Source organism: Orbicella franksi, chromosome 12, assembly GCF_964199315.1.
Source record: "Orbicella franksi chromosome 12, jaOrbFran1.1, whole genome shotgun sequence".
NCBI classification, from domain to species: domain Eukaryota; kingdom Metazoa; phylum Cnidaria; class Anthozoa; order Scleractinia; family Merulinidae; genus Orbicella; species Orbicella franksi.
Window position 1 is genome coordinate 10903762 of NC_138156.1, and position 12500 is coordinate 10916261.

Consider the following 12500-nt stretch of genomic DNA (forward strand, 5'->3'; position numbering starts at 1 on the left):
AAGGATATTTACCACACGTGGATATGTTTGGCCGGTGAAAACACTGGATAAAGATTACCTCGCGACTAAACAGTTCGGAATGTTCGGATTATTTTGCTTGTGCTTCAATGTGTTTGCGTCCAACTTCATTTTCACTTGGGTCATCCCTATTGCTTGCGTTTGTGCTTGCGCTTGTGCTTGCGTCGCTATTGAAAACCAGGCTTTACCCCATGTGAAAAGCCAATTTTGAGAAAAAATGTCCGGTACTTCGCATTGAGAAATTTCCTTCCCTTGTACTATCCAGGAATTCGATGTTACAACACCTTATTATCCAATTTCCGCCTGTATTATCTGTCAAATGGTCGCTTACGAGAGGTTAAGAACCCTAGAAATTTTCAAACTTTTAGCTCTAAAAGTGGTCGCGGCCGCTCACGAGAGGTGGTCGCCTACAAGAGGTTCCGAATATAGTATAGTGATTTGACTAGAAAACATTTGGTAGTTTGGAAAACTGGTTGTTGAGGAGAGATGGTCGCTTACGAGAGGTGGTCGCAACCGGAGGTTCGACTGTAGTAGGTTTATTGGAGCTTTCTAAACAGTGGCTTAGCATGATAAAGTATATAAATTATAGCTTAGGCAAAGTTAATATTTCGCTTTTCAGGGCCTGTTGGCGTATCTTTCGCCGAATGTGTCCAATTTCGTTCTAATCTGCCAATTATTAAGTAAAGAAACCATCTTGTTCCTATTTGGTTTCTACTAATGCCACCTAAATGTTGTTCCTTGACTACTTAATTAAATTGTTATGTTAATGGAGTATTGCGGTGAGTAATGAATTAATTATTTTAAGTCCTCTTTCTCTCTGTGACTCTATCGTTATTTCTATATTGTACTGCGCTATTTTACTTTGCAACTTTCGATCTATACAGCTAATATTAATTAATCAGTAATAAAAGCTGTCTTAATGTGTCTTTCACTGCTTTTCTCACTTCTCTGATCTTCCAACAATACAGGATCGGGTTTAGCGATGAGTTGAAGTAGACTAATGTTAAAGTAGCTACCCAAGCCACGTCATTTCCTGTGCCACAGACATATAGCGCAAGCACAATGCCAAACGGAACATAGCAGGCAACCAATGCAAGCTGCACCCACGAAATACTAGAAACGGACTTTTTGTATCTTGCTATGTTCAGCGGAATCCCTCCTCCGTTGGCTCGTCCTTGAGCGACGTGGTTGTTTACTTGGGCTTGTTGATGTCGCACTCTGAAGTAGATTCTGGTGTAACAAAATATCGAAGTCACCAGAGAAAGGGGAACGATAATAGAGGCTAATATGAAGATGACACCGCTTCTCGAAAAGCGAATCGATCCAACCGAAGCACCGATAAGCCAGAACAAAATTATGACTACACGAACTCGCCTTAATGTTACGACATGTCTGTATCTCAGTCCCAACACAAGGGCGAGAAGTCTGTCCACACTAATTGCGGTCGACGTGAACAGAGATATTCCACACAAAATCCAACTAAGAACGTTATAAATTTCGGAGACATAGTAAGCAAAGTTCTCGTTCTCCTCGGTTATATGGTAAAGGAGGAAGGTTGCATAGAGTGGTTGTACAATAAGTCCAACACAAAGATCAGTGACCGCCAGACATCGAAAGAATAGTTTGGTCGGAGGATAAATCGACACATTATGAAGAGCAATAAGGATCAAAGCATTGCCTAGAGATGCGGTGATGGATAGAAAAATGTTCAAAGCTGAAAAAAATTCAACTATGCCAAATGGTAATTCCATAAATATTGGCGAGTATAGTTTGGTTTTGAAGTTTCCATCTTCAGTAATGTTCGCCATTGTTGTTGGGTGATCAGAAAATTGAAGTTGCTGCAAAAGAAAAAAAAATGCTACTTGACAGAAAACCTCGGAAAAGCTTGCTGCGTAATATCAGGCTAAGAATTTCATATGTCGCTGATATCACAACCAGTTGTTCTTAAAAACTGTTTTAGGCAATTTGTTAATTTGATGGCAATTTTTAAAGGGCCGTTTGTTTATATTTCATTAAATTTGTTCATTTGACTAGGTAACTAACATTATTTATTAAAGAGATAGACATGTCAATTGCTTGGGATTATAAGTCGATATTGTTTTAATTATAAACTAAAAGTTTAAGAAAAAGGAAGTGCAAGCTGCTGGATTGTGAAAGAACTATGATAAGCTGCAAGTTAAAAGCGAAAACCGATCGAATAGTGCCGGTAGAACAAAGGTTAAGGCAAAGAATAGGTACATGATTTTCAAGTTCCGGCTAATTTAGCTGGGAAAGTGCATTTTAAATACACAACTGAACATAATTGGACTAGACCACAAGCAGCAGCTGAAAATAGTTTGTCATCTTACCAAATAAAGTGAACTTTTTTCTTAATTTACCCTAAAACAGATTATTAAAAAGCCTGAATTGCATTCTTTAGTGCCGAGTAAGCTAAACAAGGAGGTTTTGAGGTGGTTTTTTCAAGCTCCACCGGAAGCAATAACAAATCACTGAATTTGCATATTGGTTTTAATTACCAAATATATTTAATAGGCTAATTACCCGCCTAAAAGCCTAAATAGAGCACTTCACCTGAAAGAATGACAGCGGCTTCAGATTAAAACATCTGAAAAGGAAGTAAAAACTTAAAATTTAAATTTTTTAGAATGTTTTACTCTGAGAAGGTTATAAACTTTTGATTGCATTGTACTAAGGTCTGAAATTTATATTTCCACAGATTGGACTGAGATGACTTGTTTTGCTAATTAAACTTTTTTTTTTTGTCAGTTGTGTTGTTGTAAGTGAGCTCTTAATGGCTCTGTCAATTTCAATGCCGCTTATCCCCGGGCAATTTATCAGGCATTTGCCGTACTTGTTTCCGAAAAAAAAAATTGCAAAATGCTCCACGGTGGGGTTAGCTCATTGTACAAGTCGCAACAGTGAAGATTTCCGGAAGAATGCACTGCACCCTTTTCCGAAGAAATGCCCAACTCATGCCGCAAGGTCAAAATTTTATTTGTAATAAATAATTGATGATTGAATAATTTTTCACTAATTAAATGGATCTTGAACAATGCTGCAGCCACTGTCATGGTTTTTGGAAGCAATAGACCTCGGTAAAGAAACAAAAATTTGCAAATAATGCAATAACTGGCTTTCCATTCACTCGAGGAGACTTAATGCCCGTATATCTATGGCGGGTTGACCATCAGTGATAAGAAAACTTTGTAATTAGTAGGTTGCAAATAATCCGAGACGTCACCACAAAGAAAGCACCACTCCAGAGTCCTGATCCAACCCAAAGCTAACAGCTAAGTTAGTATTGGACACGTGAACAAGGGGGCATCTGTGTCTGCAAAACTCCCATCGACTTTTCTGTTCATATCACTTCGCCATGGCCATATTTATTTGCAGTGGCGAAGCGTATCGTTCGAATTATCCTCAATTCTCCTGTCCGTTTCCCGTCTAAAAATTTTAATCACAGGTTAAATCTGATTCGAAAATTCATAAAGTTCATCAATTTTGCGATTTTCAATATCTTTGTTTTCGGTAGTCGAGTAAAGTCAAACCTGTATTAAGCGGACATCTTCGGAAAGTGCGCCAACGGCTTCAATAGATAGACACGCTCATGCGAAAATCTCCTCATTGTAGATTATTTCTGCAGTGAGGTACTGAGTGCTTGCGTCGGAAATGCAAAGAACAAATGAAAAGCATTGCCAATTTAAATTAGAACTAATCACACGGGGAAGAAATCGTTTCACCTCCACGTTGAATAACTATAGTTCGCTGCAACTGCGAAAGCCTTTAAATTAGTCCGCGGAATCACAAAAAAAGTCTAACAAGAAGCGCACGAAGGAGCAAAGGAGAGAATGAAGGGCGAATGAATGTCCCACCATACCTACAGCTTGGAAAATATACTATTTTCCAAGTTAATGCTTTACTCTTGCAAGGTCTTAATTGGTCAGGGGAAACAAATTCAATCTCTTCCTAACAAACAATTAGAGAGAAGAAAGCATAGCTGTCTTGTTACCTACATAAAAAGTGATTTGGAATCCACTGTTTGCTCTTTATTCTAGAAAGTTTCAAAAAGTCTCACTTTTAAGACTCCGTAAAAGTCTCACTTTAAGAGTCCTTAAGAGTCCTATTGTTAAGACAAAGTAAAAGTCCCAGTTTTAAGAGTCCGTCAGAAAAGTCTCACTTTGGTCAAAGAGTCCCTAACAGTCCCATTTTTAAGAAGCCTTAAAAGTCTTACCAATAAGACTCCTTAAAAGCCTTACTTTAAAGGGTCCAAAGAGTCCCATTTTTAAGACTCCGTAAAAGCTTCACTTTTAAGAGTCCGTGAGAGTCTCATTTTTAAGACGCCAAAAAAGTCTTACCAATAGGACTCCGTAAAACTCCCCCTTTAAGATTCCGTAAAATCCTTACTCTTAAGACTCCATAAAAGTCTCACTTTTAAGACTCCTTAAAAGCCTCATGCTTAAAAGAAATCCTTGTGCGTTGGCAGTCTACTTTTGTGTTGAAAGTGAGAATCGTCGATGAATTCAACCTATCATCATATGGCGGACTCGAGTGCGATTCTAAATGGAATTTTCGTTGGGAAACAAATTTATGAGCACTGTGACGCTGGTTACGTTAATGTGTGGAGATTTAGGATTTCGGTCTCATTCGGTTAAGGCAAAAATTCAAATGTATTTCTTTTGCCAAGGTATTTTGTGAGGGTTGCCTGTCATTCTGTGTTCACGTTTTAGATAGATCTCAATCTCGTTCCCAGAGTCTTCGTTCCCCTTGACCAGTGGTCGGAAAACGAGAGCTCTGGGAGCAACCATTTTGAAATAACCGAACTCTGGTGATTCTGCCCATCCAGTTTCACTGCGCAGTCTGCATCTATGGCGCATGCCTGAAATGGTTGCTCCCAGAACTCTCGTTTTCCGACCGCTGGTAAAGGGGAACAAAGACTCTGGGAATCAGTTTGGATAGATCTGGGTGATCTGACGGGTGTTCTGACATAAAATCTCTCCTTTTTTTAGCATTTGATGTGTGTGTATTTATCACCATCGTCATTAGCCCCACTTAAGTCATATTTCTCTGTGCTTTTAGAATGGTATCTTTTAGGGCTCAAAAAAGCTTTTGCTTTGCCAAAATTAGCGTCTATTAGAAGTTTAATTGAATTTTTCCGACGAACATCCCAATTTCCGCAACGCTTGTACAACGTCAGAGTCTTCGGACAAAAACTTTCCTCAGAATAAATTTTCCAGGTTCTTTTTCAGTCCGCCCCAAATTAAAAAGCTTGGTTTCCTGTCGGCGTTCTTTTACTTCTTTATTGCTCTTCTATACATCATTTAACTGTCAGTTTAAAGATTCTTTGGATCTGAACTATAAAGCGGTAATGTTGAGCAATGCAAGGAGTGAATATGGCCATTTCATGAATTCCTTTTCTCTATTTTTACACGGCATCATTTTACCTTGCGAAGTTATGTCGACCTTTAGAGCTAATTTTGCTAATTTCTTAAAAATAGTTAAGCTGTTTGATTGTGTCTTTCACTGCTTGCTTGACCTCTGTGATCTTCCAACAATACAGGATCGGATTGAGAGATGAGTTCAATAAAACCAGAGTTACTGCGGCTTTCCGAACCAGATAACTTCTTATACCATTCTCATGTAGCACGATCATAATGGCCCACGGAATATAGCAGGCAACTAATGCCAGCTGTACCCAGAAAACGGTAGAAACGGTTCTTCTGTAGCTTGCTATGTTCATTTGAATATTTCTTCCTCTCACTTCTCCTTGGTTGACCTGGTTTTGCACTTGGCCTTGCTGACGTCGCAGTTTGAGGTGGATCCTCGTGTAACAGTAGATGGAGATTACCACTGAAAGTGCGAAGACAACTGAGGTTAATCTGGTGGCGATGCCTTGTGACCAAAGCCTGATCGTTCCAGCTGAAGTGCAAATCAACCAAAAACACGTTATAACAAAACGAACGCGCCTTAATGTTACGACATGTTTGTATCTCAGTCCCAACAACAGGGCGAGAAGTCTGTCCACACTAATTGCGGTCGATGTCAAGACAGACACACCACATAAAAGCATGCTTAAAGCCCAGACCACTTTGGAGATATAATAAAAAACATTCACGTGTATATATTTTATATCAGAGATAATATCGGCTGCGTGTAGTGGTTGAACAATAATTCCAACGCAAAGATCAGAGACCGCCAGACATCGAAAGAAAAGTTTTGTCGGAGGATGAATAGAAGAGACTTTACGAAGAATCAGAGCATTGCCCAGAGATGCGGTGACGGACAGGAAAAAGTTCAAAGCTGAAATAAAAGTTAGTATGCCTGCTTGTGGTTGACTGAATACTTGGTCCGGTTTGTATGTAAAGTTTCCATCTCCAGTAAAGTTTGCCATTGTTTTCTTAGGTGGTCAGAAAATCGAAGTCGCTGTAATTAAAGATCGTTGTTAGTTGACAAAAAACCTTGGTCAGTTTCCAGCTCTATATCAAGCTGATACTTCATATGTCGCTTATAACACATCCAGTTTCTCCTTATAACCGTTTTCATTTACGCCGCCGTTAATTTACTTTTTCAATTATAAGGGTTCGGTTGATTTGGTCTTTTGAAGTTGTCAGTTGGCCATTTTTACATTATGAAGTCATTTATTTGTCCATGCTGTAAAGTGATGGGTAAGTAGCTAGCCTGAAGATTAACAAGAAGCATTTCGAGTTGTTAGATTAGAAAGAATTGAAATTAAAATGTTACAAAAGATCGAAAGTTGAATAGTAGAGGTAAAACAAAGACGGTAAGGTGTGGGGGGTTCTAGTATATTTGGCGGCGAAATGTGTTATATTTAACTTTTATTTCGCAAGTGTTTTTTGGATTAAACTGCAGGCAGCAGCTGAAAATAGCTTGTCATCTTACCAAATTTGATAAACCTATTTTTTAAACATCCCCTATAAAAGATACTTATGGCTTTAAAAAAAAAATTAAATTACAAAAGCTTAAATGTTTCTTAGAAAAGGTTTTGATGCGTTTTTTTTAGAGAACACGATAACGCACGTACAGGTGCCCTTAATGCTGTTGTGCTAAAAATTGTATGTTTCTGAAGTTAATCCTTCACTGTGTCAACTGAGGGCAATTACACAATTCGCCTCGTAATGTGTGAACGACTTAGCGGCGCTTCCATGATTATAAGCTGAAACCGAGGGTGGCCGGGTGGTCCGTGAAAAATAAAATGAACATCAAGCCAGTTTCATATTTCTTTTTCAGTCTACCATATTTACGTTATGGCACGTCTTTTGTTAAAATGTACATAGCTTGTACTAATGTAGTGGAGCATTAAGTTTCTACGTGCATTTCAAAACTTGCTCCGCAATTTTTATTTTTTCTGAGTCAGTCTAAGTAGTTATGACAAAAAGGGCATGTTTCTGACATGACTCCTTTATTTCGTCAACAAAAAACCATTAGACAAGTTTCCCTCGTCCTTTGTGAGTGATAGTCAACTGAGCGGCACATCAAGTCTCCGGAGAAATTTGACAACGGAGGCTTCACTCTGAAAACACATCAAATGTCTTCCGTCCACGCTACGCTGTAGATTGGACGGGGACTCGATGATTATTTGCTCAAACCGAGGGCGGCCAAGCTGTTTGTAAAAGAAACAAACGTGAGTCATGAGAATGATGCGCCTGTTATATTTGAAAACTAATTGTTTTTTTTTCCTGACAACGGTTTAAATTGTATCAAGTATGCCATTAGACAAATGGAAAGGATGGGGAATCCAGAACGAATCCAGAACCTCGCGGTTCTATTAGCCTCCACTGAGGCAGAAACTATATACTATTTTCACCTTTAATTGTTATATATCCATCTTTTTTTCTTTTTTTTTTTTTATGTTAATATTGTTATTTCAAAATGTAACTGCAAAATTAAGTTTAGTTGAAGTTGAAGTTGACTAGCAAGCGTGTCTTAACTTTCACGAGAAGCGATAGGAATAAGTTGCGCTTATCCCTTGCTCATTTTTGAACCAAATTTGTACAATCACTTACCTCGGCCCCAGGGTTTCAGACGCTTGATGGAGTATTCAGGTGGAAAAGAACGTGGACACGAGATTGCACCACTTTTAAATATACAGGGGAAGAATACCAAGCCACTGCAGTTCTTACATAATAAATATAATAATAATAATAATAATAATAATAATAATAATAATAATACTAATGAGGAGTGTTTATTGTGACAAAAACTAGAGCTACGCTTTACAAAATGCTATAATATTTACATAATTTGATGTCTGTTAAACCTGTAAAACATGTTTCCGTATCTAATCATGATATCATGGTTACTACAACTAATACTAATACTACTATCATCATCATCATAATAATACTGATAATAATGCTGGTGGTAGGGGTCTTATCCAATTAGAAGCCTCTTACAAAACAACCACGATAGGGCTCGATACATACCTAAAGAACACTGATGATGCCCTAATCGAACTAGTGCAAGAACATGATGGCAGAAAGAAATTGTACTCTATACAAAGGCAAGCAGAACAATTCAAACAAGAACTAGACCTAACAATACCAGATAAACAAGCAGAAGAAACAACTACCAAATATGCAAAGAGAACCAAACAAATGGCACGAAATAAGACCCAAGAAAAATTAACAAAGCAGTGGGAGGACAAAGCCCTACATGGAAGATACCCAAAGAGAATAAAGGAAGCAGATGTTGACCACCACAAAACCAACCAGTGGCTCAAAAGCAGTGGACTGAAGGCAGAAACGGAAGGATTCATAATCGCAGCCCAAGACCAAAGCCTAGCTACCAGATCATACCACGCCAGCATTATCAAAGACGGTACTAGCCCCCTATGCAGGATGTGTAACAAATACGACGAAACAATTGACCATATCGTGTCTGGGTGTCCTGAACTTGCGAAAACAGAATATACCTAAAGACACAATAAAGCATCCGCGTATATACATTGGAAAGTCTGTCACAACAATAATATAAAGACATCAGAAAAGTGGTATGACCATGAGCCGGAAACAGTTACAGAAAACGAGGATATCACGATATTGTGGGACACGCCAATATACACAGACAGGAAAATAACAGCCACCAGACCCGATCTAGTGATTAAAGACCACAAAACGAAAACCTGTAAATTTATTGACATGGCAGTACCATCAGACAGAAACACATCCGTGATAGTCACTGAAAAACTATCCAAAATATAAGGACTTGGAAATCGAAACAAGCCGAATGTGGGCATGAGAACGGAAACGATACCAGCTATCATTGGAGCACTTGGAGCTATCAAAAAGGGACTAGAAACTTATCTTGGAAGAATTCCCGGCCAATTAAGTATCAGTGAACTACAAAAGATAACCTTGCTAGGTACAGCACACATTTTGAGGAGGGTGCTATCAAGTTAAAAACTAGCTATCCCCTAGGTCCCCAGGACCATGGTATGGTCTCGGCCCTAACGACTCTAAGCAAGCATTACGTGAGGACGATAATAATAATAATAATAATAATAATAATAATAATAATAATAATAATAATAATGATAATAAAAAATGAAATGTGGGGTTGCATCCCTTCTTCGTGCCGAAACGTTCTGTTTTCGCTTGCGTCCATGAGGGACAGGATCTAAGTCCAACTAAAGATTAAGGGGTTAACCCTGCAATGAACTTGCAACCCATCCAGGAGGGGGGTGGGGGTAGTTATCCTCTAAGAGCTTCATGCTGCAGAAACCATGGACATCCTGATGAGCCATTAGCTTGGAAGTCAACTGGTATTTAAACACGAGTGGGAAAGAATCTGGAAAGAGCGTGCTCAAAGGAGCTCACTACTAGTGAGACTGGGGAAAACACGTTCGTTTTCTTCTCGTGTCGCCCATTGTACGCGTTTGTGAGGCTCACGCACGCCATTGGCGCCCACTATATCGCGCATCCAGCTTCTAACATTTGGCGAACTGAATAACAGACTGTTTCGAAGTGTATCTCAACAAGGATTATTTGGAGTGCTAACGTCTCAAAAAAAACGAAGCAAGATTATGGTCCTGGTTTTCACCGTCATGTCATCCAAAATAAAAATAGGTACGCAAAGAGTACATGTGTGGGATATATAACTCTTTTGCATTAACGGACACGAGCCGATGACAATAGTGTGGCATACCACAGGTATCCCACACAAAAATCGTAGCCCCTCAATAAATAAGTCATGAACGTGGGATATGATAGATGATTGATATATAAACAATCCCGCCAAGATTTAGGTCCTGCAGTTCATTCGTGCGTAATTCGGAGAAGTGCTTCACCCAAATTCACAGAGCTTTGTATGGAGACGCCATGTTGGTGCCCATCCAAATGGGCACCAACACGGCGGCCGTGAAGTAACTTAAACATCTCAAACTGATTTTTATCATTGAAACGAAACTTTGTTATTCTAGAACGTTAATAATCTACTCGAGTTATTACTCGTTATTGTAATTACTCTATAAGATTCAAATACAAGTTGATATAAATATACAGGTTTTGTAGAATAGGTGTTACCTAAAATAACTTACATAACATGAATAAAATACGTGGAATCGAAAACAAAAGAACAGGCAAATACAAAAATAACGTGCAAAAAAATATAATAAAATGAAAGAGACAAATTAACATGATGAATTAGCTGATTTAAAGCAGGCTTTTTCCCAATTGATGTACATAGCTTCTTTAATTTTACCTGACACTTTGTGGCGGTAGAGTCCAGAATGGTGAAAGACGCCGCAGAACAAGGGTTACAGCATTCCTCTGAAGCCTGTTGTTTCGGTGTTTTCAAGAAATTAAAACATGATTCATCAACAAATTAATATGATCTCGTTACCATTAATCGCTCCTACTTGTGGAGCCGTCGTTGGAATATGGTGAAAACCGTTAGTACGTTCACCACCGGCCCATGAAAATTTGACCGTGTTAACAGGGTGGCCGTACCATCGATCGTCGAAGGGTCAAACCTCATGACTGATCTAAATCGAGTGACCTCTTAACACATATATCATGATATGATTCCACTTCCAAGCAACTGTTCTCTAATAAGCATTCAAAATGCAGATATACTGAATTTAACCAAAAAAAAAATGATACTTGAATCAATGTATGAAATATTAACAACTGGGAAAACACTTGATCTTACTGCATGACTCATTGCTTGTTTTACATATAAATTTTAAAACACTTACATACGTACATGTATTTCATATTTTATTAATTATTAGATAAGTAATCGTAGTTAGGTGTCTCCAATTAGTAAACATTGTATGCTAGCGACTTCGACACGTTAATAAAGTTCTTATCTTATCTTATCTTATCTTATCTTATCTTATCTTATCTTATCTTATCTTATCTTATCTTATCTTATCTTATCTTATCTTATCTTTTCTTAGCATAACTAGTTTAAGCTGCCGTATAAGCGGGCTAAAATGATAGAGGATTATAAAGGTTGGGATTTGAGAATGTCGCTGTTGGCCATAGCAACGGGGTAGCCGCATTAACGAGGTTTTCTGATAAGAAGATGTGTGGGCCTTTCGCCGGGACAAAGAAATGGCCGTAATAACGAGGTGATCGTAAGGCGTGGTTCCACTTATTTTCAACTGTTATATTAATTGATAAACCATAACTCAAAATGCGCCCCTTTGTTTCCTTCACCTGTGGGGTACCGAAGTTGTTCGTTCTCACTTACATGAGGTTCTTTTTACCCATTATCTCATACTCTCTCGACAGGCGAAAATAGCGCACAATCTCGATTAATCTTTTCATTTCTTTAACATTGTGGAAATTAACGCGAGGCAATGTTGACAAATAACTCAAAGCAACTGGCGTATCTATCCTGACGATCTCTTTTCAGCACAAATATGACTTCGTAATCCAATTAGTCTCCCGTAATGTTTTTAAACATTATAATTATATACACCCAGTCGCGCAAAACAGCTATGACGCTCAATTGGTTGTGTCATAAGCGACATATTAAATTCTCAGTGAGATAGGAGGCTGCAAGATGACCAAGGCTACGTTTTTCAACAACTGATTAGATGCGTTCCATAATAACTTCAATTTTCACCACCAAGAACAATGGCGAACATTAATGGTGACGGCAATTTCACAAGCAGACTGAACCAAGTACTCAGCGCATCAATACTAGGAACACTTGCATATATTTCAGCCTTCGACATTTTTCTATCCATCACTGCATGTCTGGGAAATACTCTGATTCCCGTTTCTCTACGTAAAGCCACTTCTGTTCATCCTCCGACCAAACTTCTCTTTCGATGTCTGGCGGTCACTGATCTTGGAGTTGGCCTTATCGTGCAACCACTATATGCAACCCTCATTATGTCTCCCTTGATAAAGATGAACGAGATATTTATGATAAGCCGAGTTCGTGTTGCCCAAAGCTGGATTTTTTGTGGAGTATCTATCTTAACGTCGGCCGCAATTAGCGTGGACAGACTT

At 38.6% G+C, this 12500-nt stretch overlaps 2 protein-coding genes across 2 annotated transcripts in view; one reads left to right on the forward strand and one right to left on the reverse strand.

Moving 5' to 3' along the window:
• Positions 1-890: 890 nt before the first annotated feature.
• On the reverse strand, positions 891-6604 carry LOC145464142 (histamine H2 receptor-like). The gene has a single exon (XM_081447958.1). It carries the CDS (start codon positions 1824-1826, stop codon positions 909-911), a length of 918 nt encoding a protein of 305 aa, XP_081304084.1. The 5' UTR covers positions 1827-6604; the 3' UTR covers positions 891-908.
• A 4148-nt stretch (positions 6605-10752) lies between these two features.
• The window catches only part of LOC145464141 (melanocortin receptor 5-like), a 2291-nt gene continuing 543 nt past the window's right edge, over positions 10753-12500 (forward strand). Inside the window, exon 1 of the mRNA XM_081447957.1 lies at positions 10753-12500. This exon is cut by the window's right edge and continues 543 nt beyond it. Coding sequence (XP_081304083.1) covers positions 12120-12500 — 381 coding nt within the window. The 5' untranslated portion in view covers positions 10753-12119.

Excerpts from the sequence above, each read along its gene's own strand:
- LOC145464142 (XM_081447958.1), bottom strand. The coding sequence starts at position 1,826 with ATGGCGAACATTACTGAAGATGGAAACTTCAAAACCAAACTATACTCG.